Source organism: Ranitomeya variabilis, chromosome 2, assembly GCF_051348905.1.
Source record: "Ranitomeya variabilis isolate aRanVar5 chromosome 2, aRanVar5.hap1, whole genome shotgun sequence".
NCBI classification, from domain to species: Eukaryota; Metazoa; Chordata; class Amphibia; order Anura; family Dendrobatidae; genus Ranitomeya; species Ranitomeya variabilis.
Window position 1 is genome coordinate 165,539,028 of NC_135233.1, and position 19,220 is coordinate 165,558,247.

Consider the following 19,220-nt stretch of genomic DNA (forward strand, 5'->3'; position numbering starts at 1 on the left):
AAACGTAGCATCACTCTCCCCGAGAGGAAAGCAATACCACTGTGACGACCAGGACCCTGGAGCGCCGCGTAAGCTCTATAGCAAACAGTATATGAACACTGTACTCATTGCCTAGGTGACAGACCATCGCTGCTAGCCGACTGGCTGCGATGGCTGGTAACCTTGATAATGAGCAGTTATCTAGATAAATAAAATCCTTCCTTTCTTGAGATTAATTTTAATAAGAGGTAAATTGCAAACGTGCTTGTTTTTACAAGTTCTTGGAAATTTTACCCATTAACAGTGATGAGCAAGTGTGCTATTTGAGCGTGGTGTTATCCTAGCATATTTGGGTGCTAATAGACTGTCTTCGTCGTGCTCGAATAATATGGTTGAGTCCCGGGGCTGCATATCTCATGGCTGTTCAACAGCCACAACACATGCAGGGATTGCTTAACAAACAGACATTCCCTGGATATTATTCGCTCGTGTGCCGATAGAGTATCTTCAGTCTGCTCGAATAACACCTTAGCACGCTCGCTCCTCACTACCCATTAAGAAAGATGAGAAAACCCTTTTTCATGAGCAGGCTTGAAAATGCCATAACGAACAAGAATTCTTGCCTTTTAGCAGCCATAACTTTTAGATTTTGTTTTTCACCAACGTGGGTGAATGAGTTCTGGTTTTATGTAGGAGAAATTTTAATTTCTTTTGCCGCTGTTTATTAGTACATATAAAGTACTAAATATTTTTTAACACAAAGATTGCATTTACTTTTTTTTTTTTTTACTGTTCATCTTTCATACTGAGTAACACTACTTATTCAAGTTACTACGGTCATATGGACACTTAAAGGGATTTCTCTTGCTTTATGATATTGATGACCTACCCGTGTATGGGTCCTCACTATTAGACTGGTGTGGGTCTGACACCCAGCACCCGCTTGACCTTTTTTTGTGTTGTACAGTTTTTCACTGTAACTGGGGCCACCATAGCAGCAAAATGCTCACTGATGGGAATCTGCGGTATGAAATGGGGTAAAGAGGCAGTAATTGGCTGCAGGCAATTGGTGAACAGATAAAATTGAAAAGGCAGAAACAAAGTCAGTCTCTGGGTCAAAAAATGCGATCACTGGCACCCTGATAGTGGTAGAAACTGGAAATAAAGCTCCTTAATATTTGATTGCATTAGCCAATAACGATTGTTCAGCTGGCCGCTATCTTGCCTGGCTGACTGCTATCTCACCCGGCTAACCGCTATCTTGCCCGGCTGGCCGCTATCTCACCCAGCTGTCCGCTATCGTGCCCTACAGTCCGCTATCATGCCCTGCTGTCCGCTATCTTGCCCGGCTGGCCGCTATCTCACCCAGCTGTCTGCTATCGTGCCCTGCTGTCCGCTATCCTGCCCTGCTGGCTGCTATCTTGCCCAGCTGGCCGCTATCTCACCCAGCTGTCCGCTATCGTGCCTCTCACCCAGCTGTCCGCTATCGTGCCGTGCTGTCCGCTATCATGCCCTGCTGGCTGCTATCTTGCCCGGCTGGCTGCTATCTTGCCCGGCCATAAACTGTGCTGCACTGCTGAGCTCTTGTGGCTTTTCTCTTATGCTATCTCAGGGAGAACAAAGGGATCAGCAGTTCAAAATCAGATATGCTGTATCCTTATCTTCCTGAACAATCCTCTGTCTCATGTGTGGGGGAACTTTAGTCTTGCAGATTTCAGAACAAAGTGTTGCAAAAATCATTGCAGAATTGTTAACAGGGTTATCCAGGACTTTACTTATTTTCCCTATGGAGCCAAGAACTTACAGGCAGGTAGTTGATAATTACCTGTCTGATCTGCCCAGTGCCAAGTGGTCATGGACTGTTCCTGCTTGTGATTCTGCTGCTTTATTTAACCTCATGTCCACAGAGCAACTCTCCTTCTTTTTCTCTATCGAAGGGGCCTCACTCTCACTGGAGACTTCATTCTGATTGGCAGTTAGGCAGTAGGGAGATAGCTGTCACTCAGCATGATATCAGCAGTGAGGCCCTGTCAACAGAGCAGAGCGGAAGGGAAGGAACTGCTCTGTCAATGTCGTTCTGAGCTGGCAGAGACCGGTCCCGGACAGAACAGGCAGGTAGTTAGTAACTACCTGCCCGTAAGTTATAAGCCTCATGGGAAAATATGAGCAAAGTCCTGGATAACCCCTTTGACTGAATGAACATAGTATCTGACAAATCAATCATTTCTATGGCTGTTGGCCTTTTATTTTGGTTACAAATATTTTGACAATACTGTATATGTGTATTCCCATTCCAGGTGTCTGCCTAGAAGTAGGCCCTAGAAGAACCCCCAAGCCCATGGTCATTTTACCATTCATGACGTATGGGGATCTGCACAGTTTTCTTCTTTCCTCTAGAATTGGATCTGGACCTCTAGTAAGATAATTAAGTTATATCGTAGCAATTCTTATGCATGAAATACCCGTCTATAAATCTGAATGTGCCAAAAAAAGGTCAATACAGCAAGTAATGAAATGACACAATACGGTAATTAATGGATTGAGCAACTAGGTATTGGTTATTTTTTTATATCACATTTTCTGCTTTTAGCCTTTCTCTTTAATCCTGGACAGTCTCTTTAAGAGGTCGCACTGATGTTGGAGTCTTTACTATTAAGCTAAACATTATCAATAAGTAAAATTAACTATTGAAAGCAATTGTTTTTCCAGTGCTGGAGTGGTGCTTCTAATCTAAGGTCCCTGCCTCTAACCACCTACTTACACTCCGCCGTCTTCATCTTTTCTCAAAGCTGCTCCAGTCCTGTGGTGCCATATTGTGACCGCATCTTCTGACTGACTGGAAGTCAAAAGTAAGGGCTACTGTCATGGTTTGTTTGGAAGTTTTGGCTGGGACCTTAGGGGTTAAGACTTTTCAGCCTCTATCGGGCTGTGATATTGCTTTATTTGACTGCATCTGGGCTCTGGTCTTTGTCAGTTATACTACTGCACTCAGCTGAGTAGTTTGGACATATACGTCCTTCCATCTTTCCTGTGGCTGCCGGATTCTTTTTCGCTAAAAAGAATGATGGCGGCCTACGTCCCTGCCTCGACTTTCGAGAACTAAACAAAATAACCGTAAAAATACATACCCTCTTCCCCTTTTCCCTGATCTATGTAATCAACTGTCTGGGGCTAAATGGTTCTCCAAACTTGATCTCCGGGGAGCCTATAATCTGATAAGGGTTCGAGAGGGAGACTAGTGGAAAACGGCATTCCTCACGTCTGAGGGTCTCTTTGAAACCCTGGTTATGCTGTTTGGTCTTACCAATGCTCCCGCCATATCTCAGAATTTCATTAATGTAATATTTGCTAATCTTATAGGACATTTTGATGTTATCTATCTTAATAACATTTTGGTGTATTCCCCAGACAGTCACACTCATTTGCAACATTTACGAACTGTTCACCAAAGGCTCAGGGAAAATCAGTTGTTCGCTAAATTGGAGAAATGTTCATTTTTCGAACTGGAACTGTCTTTTTTGGGCCTGATTGTCTCCTGTGAGGGGTTTCGTATGGACCCTAAGAAGGTACAGGCCAGTGGCGTAACTACAAAGTTATGGGCCCCGGTGCGAACTTCCAAATGGGGCCCCCCCCTACCCCCCCACCTTCCCCCGCCCCCGCAACCCCCCCACCTTCCCCCGCCCCGCTTCCCCTAGATACGCCTCGGACTGTTGCAGGAATCTCCTGCACTGCAACATGGTGTTGGGTGCCAGCACAGCCCGCACAGTGGTATATCCAGCACAGCCCGCACAGTGGTATATCCAGCACAGCCAGCACAGGGGGTATATAGAGCACAGCCCTCACAGTGGTATATCCAGCACAGACCGCACAGTGGTATATCCAGCACAGACCGCACAGTGGTATATCCAGCACAGACCGCACAGTGGTATATCCAGCACAGACCGCACAGTGGTATATCCAGCACAGCCCTCACAGTGGTATATCCAGCACAGACCGCACAGTGGTATATCCAGCACAGACCGCACAGTGGTATATCCAGCAGAGACCGCACAGTGGTATATACAGCACAGCCCGCACAGTGTTATATACAGCAGAGCCCGCACAGTGGTATATAGAGCACAGCCCGCACAGTGTTATATACAGCAGAGCCCGCACAGTGGTATATACAGCAGAGCCCGCACAGTGGTATATACAGCAGAGCCCGCACAGTGGTATATACAGCAGAGCCCGCACAGGGATATATACAGCAGAGCCCGCACAGGGATATATACAGCACAGCCCCCACAGGGGTATATACAGCAGAGCCCGCACAGGGATATATACAGCACAGCCCCCACAGGGGTATATACAGCACAGCCCGCACAGGGGCATATAGTGCACAGCCCACATCTCATCTCATCCCCCCCCCCCCCCCCCGATAATGGCCCCACAGTCCGGTTAAAAAGAAAAAAAAAAAAAAAACTCTCCTCACCTTTCCTTTTGCCCGCGCTGCTCCTGGCGGCTGCAGTCTGCCCAGGACACTGCAGGTGCGCGATGATATGACGTCATCGCGCACCCGCAGTGTACTGTCAGAGGCAGAGCGGGGAATGATGGGAGAGGAAGCGTCAGGTGACGCTCTCTCCTCCCATCATTGCATTGAACTATACCGGTGTCATAGACGCCGGTATAGTTAAATGCGGCGGCGGCGGCGGCACTGGGGGGGTTCCGGGGGAGGAACAGTGCAGCGGCCCACTACTGGCATCGGCTCTTCTGGCATTTGCCAGAAGTGCCCGATGGCCAGCCTGGCCCTGCTCAGACCTGCCGGCCCGGGGCCCCTGACCTGCGGGGCCCGGTCGCAATGGCGACCGCTGCGACCGCGGTAGTTACGCCCCTGGTACAGGCTATTGCTGACTGGGTTCAACCCTGGGATCTTAAGGCACTCCAGCGCTTCTTAAGGTTCACCAATTATTATCGTAAATTTGTTAAGGGGGTTTCACAAGTGCTCAAACCCTTTACTGATCTTACATGTAAGAGCGCAGATTTAAAAAATTGGTCTGAGTCTGCCCAAAATTCCTTCTTGACTCTGTAAAAATGTTTCATGTCTGACCTGATTTTGGTGCAGCCAGACTCGTCTAAACCTTTTATTGTGGAGGTGGACGCCTCTGAGGTGGAGGTAGGAGCAGTGTTGTCTGAGGGACTTGCCACTTTGATCAATCTCAAACCATGTGGCTTCATTTCCAAGAAGTTCTCTTCAGCCGAAAGAAATTACGATGTGGGCAATAGATAACTTATTGAGATCAAATTGGCATTTGAAGAATGGAGGCACTTTTTGGAAGGGGCGGCTCATCTGATCAATGTTATTACGGATCGTAAAAATTTAGCCTATATTGAGACTGCTGAAAGATTGACTCCCAGGCAGGCCCGTTGGTCGCTTTTTTTTTCTCGGTTTCAGTTTTCTATTACTTTCCATTCTGGGTCCAAGAATGTTAAAGCTGATGCTCTGTCCCAAAGTTTTGATTCTGTGTCTCCCCCGAGCTGCTGTCCTCCATTCTTCATCCTGGGGTGGTGGTGGCTGGGGTCTCATCGGAGTTGGAGCAGGAGATTGTGGGGGCTCAAGTCTCTTGCTCCTGCCTTCAAACTGGGGGGGGGGGGGTAAATTGTTTGTCCCGGAGAGGTTTCGGCTTAGGCTCCTTCTGGAGTTCCATGAGTCTAAGCTTAGTGCTCATCCTGGTATTTCAGCCACACGGGAGGCGATGGCAAGAATTTTTTTGTGGCCCTCAAAAGATTTTTATCTGCGTGTGGGTTTTGTGCCCATTCTAAGAGCTCCCATTGCCGGCCGGCCGAGGAATTGGTGCCTCTCCCAGTTCCTGATAGACCATGGATTCACCTGTCCATGGACTTTATCACCAATCTCCCGCTTTCCAGGGGTAATACTGTGATATGGGTGGTGGTGGACAGGTTTTCTAAACAAGCCCATTTTGTACCTTTACCTGCACTACCTTCAGCTGAAACTTTGTCTAAGTTGTTTGTGTTACATGTGGTGCGCTTTAATGGGGTACCCTTGAATGTGGTGTCTGACAGAGGTGTGCAGTTCGTGGCCAAGTTTTGGAGGAAACTGGGTATTTCTTTGTCTTTCTCTTCTGTGTGCCATCCTGAGAGTAATGGTCAGACGGAATGCACCAATCAGTCCCTAGAACAGATTCTTAGGTGTGTGGCCTCAGTTGGGCAGGATGACTGGTCTGATGCATTACCTTTGGCAGAGTTCGTCTTTAACAATCGTGTGAGTAGGTCCACCGGTATGTCCCCATTTCTGGTCAACTATGGGTTTAGTCCACATTTTGGGGAGTTTTCACACCTGGATTCTGGTTGTCCTGGGGTGAAGAGGTCGGTTCAGCGGTTAAAAAATCTGTGGGTTGAGGTCCGTCGTAATATCTCCAAGGCTTAGGGGAGGTTTTTCGCTGACAAGAGAAGAGTTTCGGGGCATGCGTTTCGAGTTGGGGAGAAGGTTTTGCTTTCCACACGGAATATCAACCTTAAGCTTCCATCTTCCAAGTTAGGTCCTAAGTTTATTGGGCCATACGAAATTGTGGAGGAGGTCAATCTGGTAGCATATAGGTTAAATCTCTTCTGAAAGCCTTGATGGTGGTTGAGGAGGACTCTGGGTCAGCTCCTTCTCCAGTATTGGTTGAGGGTCATATGGAGTGTGAGGTTGGATACATTGTGGCTTCTCGTCTGGTACGCTGCTCCTTGCAGTATCTGGTTCACTGGAAGGGGTATGGTCCATAGGATCGGTCGTGGGTTCCTGCTCACTCTGTCCATGCTGATCGTCTGGTTCGGGCTTTTCATACCAGAAACACTGAGAAGCCTGGGGGTCCAGTGGCCCCCCGTTGAGATAGGAGTACTGTCATGGTTTGTTTGGAAGTTTTGGCTGGGACCTCAGGGGTTAAGACTTTTCAGCCTCCCTCTGGCTGTGTTAGGGCTTTATATGGCCACAGCTGGGCTCTGGTCTTTGTCAGTTATACTTCTGCCCTCGGGGGAGTAGTTTGACCCTTGTGTGCTTGTGCCTGCTCTTGTGTGTTATCCTGTTACTGACCCGGGACTGTCCCCCGTTTTTGCTGTTGTCTATTGATTCTGAACTGCTCATTCGTTCTGCCTGGTTTCTGACTTCTGCTCTGTTCTGACTACTCGTTCTGCCTGCCCCCCTGGTACTTTTGCTGCCCTTTCCAGTTTCTGACACTTGGCCTGTATTTGACTCCTATTTTGTACCTTACTTCTGTACCTCGCTGACCTCTCAGTTTTGACCTCGGCTCTCCTGACCTTCTCTTGTTCTGTCAGTGCCTGCCGTCCTCCACTGTCTTCTCCAGGAGCACTGCCCCAGTTCCATCCTCAGCAGTCACGTGCCACAGGTCCTGCATGCCAGCGGTTGCGCCCCGTCCCGTTAATCTTTCCGTGCGCTGCATTGCCCCACTCATCCAGAACATGGCGTTACACGTATACTGAGTTAGCCTTACCAGTCACGGTGTTCCTCACATTATAACTGACCATCACAGTCTCCTGGCGCTGGGGGGTAGTATGGTGTTCCTCACAGCTACAACTGCTCATTGCAAGTCTGGGAGCCAAAATGAAGCCAGAACAAGGCTCTCATAGACTTTGTAGTACAGCAGTAGCACCCTATGCAGTGATGAGGCAGCACCCAGCAAAGTTCAAAACAAAAGTCTTTTTAATGTTCAACTCACATAAAGTATACAGCACACAATATCTTCCAGATCGCAGCCGGGAAACCTATGCTCCAGATTGTAGCTGATAAAAACGCCAGTCCACCCTTGAGACCGGTTGCCATGGGTGACTACACCACTGTGTATGCTGTGGGTGCCAGGCCTTTCAGCTTCTTTGGCTGTTTGGCTCCACTTGCTTGTGTTGCCTCACACATGTGGAGCTCTGCAGAGCCGACTGCTCCATACTCCTGAAAACATCAGACTGACACTGAACCTGATACACCCAAGCCTGTCATGATCTCAATGGCAAGAGATCATAGCATCAGCATATATAGGAACTAGCTCTTGGAAGATGGAAACTGAGCTGACCATGAACTAAACCTAACGCACAACTAGCAGTGGCCGGGTAGCATGCCTACGTTGATTCTAGATGCCCAGCACCAGCCGGAGGACTAAATAAAGCTAGCAGAGGAAAATATTAGTCCTAGCTCACCTCTAGAGAAATACCCCGAAAGGAGACAGAGGCCCCCCACATGTATTGGCGGTGAATCAAGATGAAATAACAAACGTAGTATGAAAATAGGTTTAGCAAATTTGAGGTCCACTTACTACATAGCAGAAGACAGAAAGGACACTTTCATGGTCAGCTAAAAACCCTATCAAAACACCATCCAGAAATTACTTTAAAACTCTGGCATTAACTCATAACACCAGAGTGGCAATTCCTGTTCACAAGAGCTTTCCAGACACAGTAACGAAACTACAGCTGTGAACTGGAACAAAAATGCAAAAACAAACATGGACAAGAGTCCAACTTATCTAGTAGTTGTCTAGGAGCAGGAACAAGCACAGAGAGGCTTCTGATAACATTGTTGACCGGCAAGCAACTAACAGAGCAGCAAGGTTATATAGCGACTCCCACATCTTGATGGGAACAGGTGAACAGAGAAGATGAAGACACCAGTTCAATTCCACCAGTAGCCACCGGGGGAGCCCAGAATCCAAATTCACAACAGTACCCCCCCCTCAAGGAGGGGGCACCGAACCCTCACCCGAACCACCAGGGCGATCAGGATGGGCCCTATGAAAGGCACGAACCAGATCAGAGGCATGAACATCAGATGCATTCACCCAAGAATTATCCTCCTGGCCGTATCCCTTCCACTTGACCAGATACTGGAGTCTCCGTCTGGAAACACGAGAGTCTAAGATTTTCTCCACAACGTACTCCAACTCACCCTCAACCAACACCGGAGCAGGAGGCTCAACGGAAGGCACAACCGGTACCTCATACCTGCGCAATAATGACCGATGAAAAACGTTATGAATAGAAAAGGATGCAGGGAGGTCCAAACGGAAGGAAACAGGGTTAAGAATCTCCAATATCTTATACGGGCCGATGAACCGAGGCTTAAACTTAGGAGAAGAGACCCTCATAGGGACAAAACGAGAAGACAACCACACCAAGTCCCCAACATGAAGACGAGGACCAACACGACGACGGCGGTTAGCAAAAAGCTGAGTCTTCTCCTGGGACAACCTCAAATTGTCCACCACCTGCCCCCAGATCTGATGCAATCTCTCCACCACAACATCCACTCCAGGACAATCCGAAGATTCCACATGACCAGAGGAAAATCGAGGATGAAACCCCGAATTACAGAAAAACGGGGACACCAAAGTGGCAGAGCTGGCCCGATTATTGAGAGCGAACTCCGCCAATGGCAAAAAAGCAACCCAATCATCCTGGTCAGCAGACACAAAACACCTCAGATATGTCTCCAGGGTCTGATTAATCCGCTCAGTCTGGCCATTCGTCTGAGGATGGAAAGCGGACGAAAAAGATAAATCTATGCCCATCCTAGCACAGAATGCCCGCCAAAATCTAGACACGAATTGGGTCCCTCTGTCAGAAACGATATTCTCAGGAATACCATGCAAACGAACAACATTTTGAAAAAACAGAGGAACCAACTCGGAAGAAGAAGGCAACTTGGGCAGAGGAACCAAATGGACCATCTTAGAGAAACGGTCACACACCACCCAGATGACAGACATCTTCTGAGAAACAGGCAGATCTGAAATAAAATCCATCGAGATGTGCGTCCAAGGCCTCTTAGGAATAGGCAAGGGCAACAACAATCCACTAGCCCGAGAACAACAAGGCTTGGCCCGAGCACAAACGTCACAAGACTGCACAAAGCCTCGCACATCTCGTGACAGGGAAGGCCACCAGAAGGACCTTGCCACCAAATCCCTGGTACCAAAAATGCCAGGATGACCTGCCAACGCAGAAGAATGAACCTCAGAGATGACTCTACTGGTCCAATCATCAGGAACAAACAGTTTATCAGGTGGGCAACGATCAGGTCTATCCGCCTGAAACTCCTGCAAGGCCCGCCGCAGGTCTGGAGAAACGGCTGACAATACCACTCCATCCTTAAGGATACCTGTGGGCTCAGAGTTACCAGGCGAGTCAGGCTCAAAACTCCTAGAAAGGGCATCCGCCTTAACATTCTTAGAACCCGGTAGGTATGACACCACAAAATTAAACCGAGAGAAAAATAATGACCAGCGCGCCTGTCTAGGATTCAGGCGCCTGGCAGTCTCAAGATAAACCAAATTTTTGTGGTCAGTCAATACCACCACCTGATGTCTGGCCCCCTCAAGCCAATGGCGCCACTCCTCAAAAGCCCACTTCATGGCCAAAAGCTCCCGATTCCCAACATCATAATTCCGCTCAGCGGGCGAAAATTTACGGGAAAAGAAGGCACAAGGCCTCATCACGGAGCAGTCAGAACTTTTCTGCGACAACACTGCCCCAGCTCCGATCTCAGAAGCGTCGACCTCAACCTGAAAAGGTAGAGCAACATCAGGCTGACGCAACACAGGGGCAGAGGAAAAACGGCGCTTAAGCTCCCGAAAGGCCTCCACAGCATCAGGGGACCAATCAGCAACATCAGCACCCTTCTTAGTCAAATCGGTCAATGGCTTAGCAATATCCGAAAAACCAGCAATAAATCGACGATAAAAGTTAGCAAAGCCCAAAAATTTCTGAAGACTCTTAAGAGAAGAGGGCTGCGTCCAATCACAAATAGCTTGAACCTTGACAGGATCCATTTCAATGGAAGAGGGGGAAAAAATATATCCCAAAAAGGAAATCCTCTGTACCCCAAAAACACACTTAGAACCCTTCACACACAAAGAATTAGACCGCAAAACCTGAAAAACCCTCCTGACTTGCTGGACATGAGAGTCCCAGTCATCCGAAAAAATCAGAATATCATCCAGATACACAATCATAAATTTATCCAAATAATCGCGAAAAATATCATGCATAAAGGACTGGAAAACTGACGGAGCATTTGAAAGACCAAAAGGCATCACTAAATACTCAAAGTGGCCCTCGGGCGTATTAAATGCGGTTTTCCACTCATCCCCCTGCCTGATTCGCACCAAATTATACGCCCCACGAAGGTCAATCTTAGAGAACCACTTGGCCCCCTTTATGCGAGCAAACAAATCAGTCAGCAACGGCAATGGGTATTGATATTTAACAGTGATTTTATTCAAAAGCCGATAATCAATACATGGTCTCAAAGAGCCGTCTTTTTTTGACACGAAGAAAAAACCGGCTCCTAAGGGAGATGACGATGGACGAATATGTCCCTTTTCCAAGGACTCCTTTATATATTCACGCATAGCAGCATGTTCAGGCACAGACAGATTAAATAAACGACCCTTTGGGTATTTACTACCCGGGATTAAATCTATGGCACAATCGCACTCTCGGTGCGGAGGTAACGAATCAAGCTTGGATTCTTCAAAGACGTCACGATAGTCAGACAGGAACTCAGGAATTTCAGAGGGAATAGATGATGAAATGGAAACCACAGGTACATCCCCATGAGCCCCCTTACATCCCCAGCTCAACACAGACATAGCTTTCCAGTCGAGGACTGGGTTGTGAGATTGCAGCCAAGGCAATCCTAGCACCAAATCATCATGTAGATTATACAGCACCAGAAAGCGAATAATCTCCTGGTGATCCGGATTAATACGCATAGTTACTTGTGTCCAGTATTGTGGTTTATTATTAGCCAATGGGGTGGAGTCAATCCCCTTCAGAGGAATAGGAGTCTCCAAAGGCTCTAAATCATACCCACAGCGTTTGGCAAAGGACCAATCCATAAGACTCAAAGCGGCGCCAGAGTCGACATAGGCGTCCGTGGTAATAGATGACAAAGAGCAAATCAGGGTCACAGATAGAATAAACTTAGACGGTAAGGTGCAAATGGAAACAGATTTACCAAGCTTTTTAGTGCGCTTAGAGCATGCTGATATAACATGAGTAGAATCACCACAATAGAAACACAACCCATTTTTCCGTCTAAAATTCTGCCGCTCGCTTCGGGACAGAATTCTATCACACTGCATACTCTCTGGCGATTTCTCAGTGGACAACGCCAGATGGTGCACTGGTTTGCGCTCCCGCAAACGCCTATCGATCTGAATAGCCATTGTCATGGACTCATTCAGACCCGCAGGCACAGGGAACCCCACCATAACATCCTTAATGGCATCAGAGAGACCCTCTCTGAAAGTCGCCGCCAGGGCGCACTCATTCCACTGAGTAAGCACAGACCATTTACGGAATCTTTGGCAGTAAATTTCCGCTTCATCTTGCCCCTGAGATAGGGACATCAAAGTTTTTTCTGCCTGAAGCTCCAAATGAGGTTCGTCATAAAGCAACCCCAAGGCCAGAAAAAACGCATCCACATTGAGCAACGCAGGATCCCCTGGTGTCAATGAAAAAGCCCAGTCTTGAGGGTCGCCCCGGAGCAAGGAAATCACAATCCTGACCTGCTGTGCAGGATCTCCGGCAGAGCGAGATTTCAGGGACAAAAATAATTTGCAATTATTTCGAAAATTCTGAAACCCAGATCTATTCCCCGAGAAAAATTCCGGCAAAAGAATTCTCGGCTCAGATACAGGTGCATGACAAACAAAATCTTGCAAATTTTGTACCTTCGTGGCGAGATTATTCAAACCTGCAGTTACACTCTGAAGATCCATTGCAAACAGGTGAACAGAGAAGATGAAGACACCAGTTCAATTCCACCAGTAGCCACCGGGGGAGCCCAGAATCCAAATTCACAACAGTACTGTCATGATCTCAATGGCAAGAGATCATAGCATCAGCATATATAGGAACTAGCTCTTGGAAGATGGAAACTGAGCTGACCATGAACTAAACCTAACGCACAACTAGCAGTGGCCGGGTAGCATGCCTACGTTGATTCTAGATGCCCAGCACCAGCCGGAGGACTAAATAAAGCTAGCAGAGGAAAATATTAGTCCTAGCTCACCTCTAGAGAAATACCCCGAAAGGAGACAGAGGCCCCCCACATGTATTGGCGGTGAATCAAGATGAAATAACAAACGTAGTATGAAAATAGGTTTAGCAAATTTGAGGTCCACTTACTACATAGCAGAAGACAGAAAGGACACTTTCATGGTCAGCTAAAAACCCTATCAAAACACCATCCAGAAATTACTTTAAAACTCTGGCATTAACTCATAACACCAGAGTGGCAATTCCTGTTCACAAGAGCTTTCCAGACACAGTAACGAAACTACAGCTGTGAACTGGAACAAAAATGCAAAAACAAACATGGACAAGAGTCCAACTTATCTAGTAGTTGTCTAGGAGCAGGAACAAGCACAGAGAGGCTTCTGATAACATTGTTGACCGGCAAGCAACTAACAGAGCAGCAAGGTTATATAGCGACTCCCACATCTTGATGGGAACAGGTGAACAGAGAAGATGAAGACACCAGTTCAATTCCACCAGTAGCCACCGGGGGAGCCCAGAATCCAAATTCACAACACAAGCCCTATACTGCAGGGTTTTAACTCGAATCTGTGTTCTTCAGCTACATGGAAAACCCAGCCAGAAAGGAAACATTACATTACAGTCCTGTAGTCCGTTTCAAAACACAAAAGCCCAGAGCAGGTTTTCTTAAATCTTCCTTGGACAAATAGATAGTTTGCCCAAGACTAACATTTACTTTTATTATGCATTGCAATCACAGCTATGCCTGTGACTGCAATGCACTCCCATGGCCTCAATACGCCTCCGTGCGCATCCTGGGGGGAACATACAGCGACCCTCACATGTAACACCAGTCACTGCGTCACAACTTACATTGAGTTGTGACCTCCAGTATGCTCCATGAAGCAGTTGAGCAATCGGCAGGTCACAAACTGCTGGAGACTAACGATAGCAGCAGTGTAAAAGGTGAAGACGGTGGGAGGTGAGTATAATACTCAGGTCAGGGACCTTAGCTTAGTACCACCACTCCAGCACTGCAATAAAAGACATGCTGCATTGGTGATCTAATTTAACTTGTGTGGACACCAGGTCCATATCATCTGATACGATCTGTCTATTGCTAGCAGCAGACTGGACTAACCGAGAATATATCAGTGTGCTCCTTCTGATAGTCTAATGGAAAAGTTTGTAACGCAGTTATCTGTCTTTTTCTGAGCTCCTCTCAGCTGATTTATGATCACAGATCACATCAATGAATGTCCTGGGAAACAAAAGGCCTGTAAAAATCCAAACTGTGTGAACATTTTTTCATGAAACCCAATTGCACAATTGATTTTTAAGGGCTCATTCAGATGTAAGTTTTCTTGCACAAGTGCTGTACTTGTTTTTCACAGATAGCGCTCTGACCTCTGATATTCTATGGGGTAGTTAACAGCTGAATTTTTCCTCGGACTGTGGGATCCACACACAAAATTAAATAATCATCATGAGTCATATGATTGTGATATGCTGTATGATATTGAGCCAAGCCTTGGTTCAAACTCACCAATGCAATATATGGAGCTATATAAAAAAAATCGGACAGCGCTCTGATGCCATCTGTGTGCTGTCCTTTTTTCTCAGACTGTTTCATAGAAGGAGCTTGAGAAATCTCCATCAGTTTTTTCTGTCATCCAAGAGAAACTCTGAGAGAACTCGGATGCTAAAAACTGACACTGAAAAAACTCTGAAACTCTGATCAGAAACAATGATGAATCTCTGACTGCTTTTGCGTAAGAGAAATGAATGAGTCTGAACGACGCCTGACTCTGACAAATGTACTGATACCACTGATCAGTGAGACTATTATATGTCATCTGCCTCGCTGAGTTGGGACATGTTGGACCATGTCTCTGTTCCCAGCATTGGATGTATGTACGGTTGGTAGAACACATAGTATTTATTCTTCATATGTAATTTAATGAATGTTATAGTTAGACAGCATAAAATCCAATGATCGGCCTGAGTCATGATTTTTTAACTCTCTCTTCAATATATACGGTAATAAATATTCATTTATGGATTTTTTTCATTTTCAGTGTGTACCTCTGCAGACTCTTGTTAAGTTCATGGTTGACATTGCTACTGGAATGGATTACCTTAGCAGTAAACATTTCCTACACAGAGACCTGGCAGCGCGGAATTGCATGTAAGTCTAATCCTTAGGTAAAATCTTCTATGTGCTGCAAATACAAACATGTAATCACTGAAATTGAAATTAATGTAAAAGGATTATCTCTGCTATTGGTTGATGACTATTTTGTTTAATTAAAGCATGCCTTTAATTTTACCCCAAACTAGAGTAAATGCAGACGGTTCATCAGCATTCTGTCAAGCCCATAGGCGCTGGAACTTCCTTTACTTTAATTACAATCATATACTAGTGATCCAGCCTTTCTCTAATGGTTACTTAAAACTTACATTTGCTCCATATTTCCTTAAAATATTAACAGTGACGTGGGTCAGAATACAGAGAGTGAGTCCTGTGTGTTGCTTTATATACATAGATTTATATTGCTATCAGCACTATTGGCGCTGTATTTATAGTATTATCAGAGAGTAAAATCTACAACAACTGCTCTCTATTTCCATTTAACAGCATATTACAACCTTTTAAACCTATTCCAAGCTCCAACCATGTTTCACTTGTGGGCAGCGTACACAGGGGAATTGGACCTACTGTATTGCTGGTGACAGTGGAACACTGGCCATGCCCTGTAGGCTTATCATGCAGAGATGGACGGTTAGTAAGGACTCGGCTTTGCTGACATTATTCTTCCATTCTCCTTTGCATCTGTGTATCCAATCGTGATCAAAATTCCTTTTAACTCACTGTATTCTGATCCACCGTAATAATATTTTAAGGAAATTTAAATAAGATGCAAATTGTAAGAACTTATTAGAGAAAGGCCGGTCACTAGTCGGGTCCTATTTGTATACAGTATGTGCTGTATTTTAATCAATTCCCTTCTTAACGATCTCACCTTGCTCACTTGTCATTAGACTTCTTCACTTCTCGTCATTGTGCCTGCCATTTCTGGGGGGAAGGGGGGGATGTCTGTCCTGAAATGTAAGCCCACCTTTCTTTTTGCCATTTGACATACAAGTGATCATAAGCAGAGAGACAAAGCCCCCTCCTTCACTGGCTGTAATCCATCTTGGTGCCTCTGCAACTAGAGATGCAATTGTCCCACAAATAATAAGCCCTCCTATAAGCTCAGTTTATGGAAAAATTATTATCTTAACCTCTTAATGACAGCTAATACGTCTTTTAACTGACCTGAGATATAAGAGAATAGCGTCCCCCCATACAGGTGACAATCCAGCAGCTGTCGGCTGTACACTATAGCTGACAACTTGCTGTATCAGCCACAATCATTGTTGGCACCCTCCATATCTGTTTAACCCCTTAGATGCTGCTTTCAATAGTGACTACTTCATTATAAATGGTTAACAGAGTGAGGGGGCTTCCTCTTTATCCCAATTGGTGCCCTCAGATCATGATTTTGTGGTCCTGATGTTTGCGATTGGCAATTCATGACCAAATAGTGGCCTTAGAGTCTGACGGCTGTTGTAACCTGTTCAGAAGTTAGAGGCATTTAGGTGGTAAAAATGCACATTTTCATTTCTGTCATGTCACTTTGCATTAATTCCTGAAAAGCAACTGAAGGGTTAATAAACTACCTGACAGCAGTTTTCAATATGTCAGGGGGTGCTGTTTTTAAAATTGATAACTTTTGGGGGTTTCCAAATATATGGGACCCCTAAAGACACTTCAAACATGGCTAAGTCCCTAAAAAAATAAATTTTGTAAATTTCCTTGAAAAAATGAAAAATTACTGCTACATTTTTAAACCTCCTAAAATGCTAACAAAATAAAAGAACATTTTATAAATGGTGCTGATGTAAAGCAGACATGAGGGAAATGTTATTTATTAATGTTTTGCTATGGTGTGACTATCTGGATTAAAGGGATAATCATTAAAATTTTGAAAATTGCTAATTTTTTTACATTTTTCTCAAATTTTTAATATTTTTTATAACTACACACAAGACATATCGACCTAAATTTATCATTATCATAAAGTATAATGTGTCACGAAAAAACAATATCAAATTCACTGGGATTTGTTGAAGCGTTCCAGAGTTATTACCACATAAAGTGACACTGGTCAGATTTCAAAAATTTGGCTCCGTCACTAAAGCTCTCAGAATATGATGACACCAAAAAAATCGAAGAATCAATGCCTTTGAAATTTGGTGCTGGAGAAGGATGTTATTAATACCACGGATGGCAAGAAGAAGAAAGAAATCAATTTGGAACAAATCAAGCCAGACATGTCCCTTGAAGCAAGGATCACCAAGATACGACTTGCCAAGTTTGGACACATCATACGAAGAGAGCAATCACTGGAGAAGGACATCATGGTGGGAAGAAGAGGAAGACCAGCAACCCGATGGCTTGATACAATCAATAAAATGGCGGAGAAAACCAGGGTGGACGTATCTAGGCTTGCACAAGATCAATCTTCTCACAGAGCGTTCATCCATCAAGTTGCCATAACTCGAGATTGAGCTGAAGGCCGATAATAATAATAATAATAATAATAATAATAATTATTATTATTATTAAAAACCATAGATTTGGTATTGCGGTAATTATACCCACAGAATTAACACTTTATTTGTCAACACGTTTTGTCTTCAGTGCTGACATCACATTGATACCACTGCAGCCAACAGCTGAGCTCAGGGGCTCTGTACGAGTTGACGACACAAGATGCTCAGAGCCACTGAGGTCCCTTATTAGCTGCAGTTCTGTGGACATGATGCCAGTGCTGCAGAGAATAACAGACACTGGGAGCAGCGGTGTAGACTCCATGCTGGGCCAGGGGAGGGTGAGTAAGGCGCGGTTGGTTTGTTTTTTAAGCAAACTGTAGTCAGGGGATTGCTAGATTTGGAATAACCCTTTTAATTCCTAATTAGACTTTGTCCTTAACAGGTTAAGTGGTGTGCCCCAATACATTTGTCCTAGTGTACTAGTGAGCAGGACTAGATTTGTTTTATTTATTTTTTTAAATGCATATTCACTAATAGCAGTCAGAGATTTTCCACATGGTGAAGAATTGAATGGTGTATTAGAAAGTTCCATAATGCCCTGGTTATGCTTTATTTACCTATAACTAGAAAATTCAATTGTTGATTTTACAAACTGTACAATGTTTGTATAAGACTCTGAAATGTCTAACTACGTTAACTTTTTAAAATTCTTTCTAGGTTGAGGGATGACATGACTGTGTGTGTTGCTGATTTTGGCTTATCTAAAAAAATATACAGCGGTGATTACTACCGTCAAGGACGTATTGCAAAGATGCCTGTGAAATGGATCGCAGTGGAAAGCCTCGCTGATCGTATCTACACGGTGAAGAGTGATGTGGTAAGATGCTGAATAGGAGAAGCTGCACACATCATGGCGGAGCACATACAAAATAACTTGTTCTTCAAAGCAGTCATAGTGCTACAAACTAGTATTATGTCAAATAGTTTTGCGGCTGCAGAAATTGATATCAGTCATAAGGATAAAAACGTTACTATAAGTATGTAATTTTAGTAAGAACATGTGTCAGTAAGTCTGCTTACTCTAGCGCCTCGGCTTTCATTAATATCGGGGTCATGACAGCTATGACAGTTCCTTTCTCGAATTAGTCAAAATGAATCTTGGCAGAACCCATTGACTTGTAATAAAGTTTCTCAGGTTTCCTGTATTTTGATCACAAGACTAGCAATGCCTATCAAGCATTTCTGACTGTAAAAGCTTTAAAAGCATTGTTGGCTATTGGAAAACCCTTTTGAATGTTCCGTCTGATGGAAGTGAGAATATTGCAGTCCATAGGCGAACCCTAGGTTTTTCTGCTCCTTGGCCCAAAATGGCACAATGCTCAGTATAGCAATATACAGTATCATCCGATCTAATAAGTTACAGATTGCTAAATGTGTACAAAATCAGAACCAATAACACTACATAAACACATCAACAGAACCAACAACAGTACAGGAATACATCTCTAGAAGGACAATCAGTACAGAAATACACCACCAGAACCAGGACTGGGCAAAGGAGTCACAGTGGGACCCTTTAACACATACCACTAATCATGATGCACAGATATGGC

The 19,220-nt window shown here is 45.0% G+C and overlaps 1 protein-coding gene across 3 annotated transcripts in view; it reads left to right on the top strand.

The window, feature by feature from the left end:
* Window positions 1-19,220, top strand: part of MERTK (MER proto-oncogene, tyrosine kinase) — a 215,669-nt gene that overhangs the window by 184,516 nt on the left and 11,933 nt on the right. For all 3 annotated transcript variants that reach the window (XM_077283143.1, XM_077283142.1, XM_077283145.1), the window contains exons 15-17: window positions 2,277-2,395; window positions 15,087-15,196; window positions 18,325-18,484. In XM_077283143.1, coding sequence (XP_077139258.1) covers window positions 2,277-2,395; window positions 15,087-15,196; window positions 18,325-18,484 — 389 coding nt within the window. The remainder of the gene's footprint in view (window positions 1-2,276; window positions 2,396-15,086; window positions 15,197-18,324; window positions 18,485-19,220) is intronic.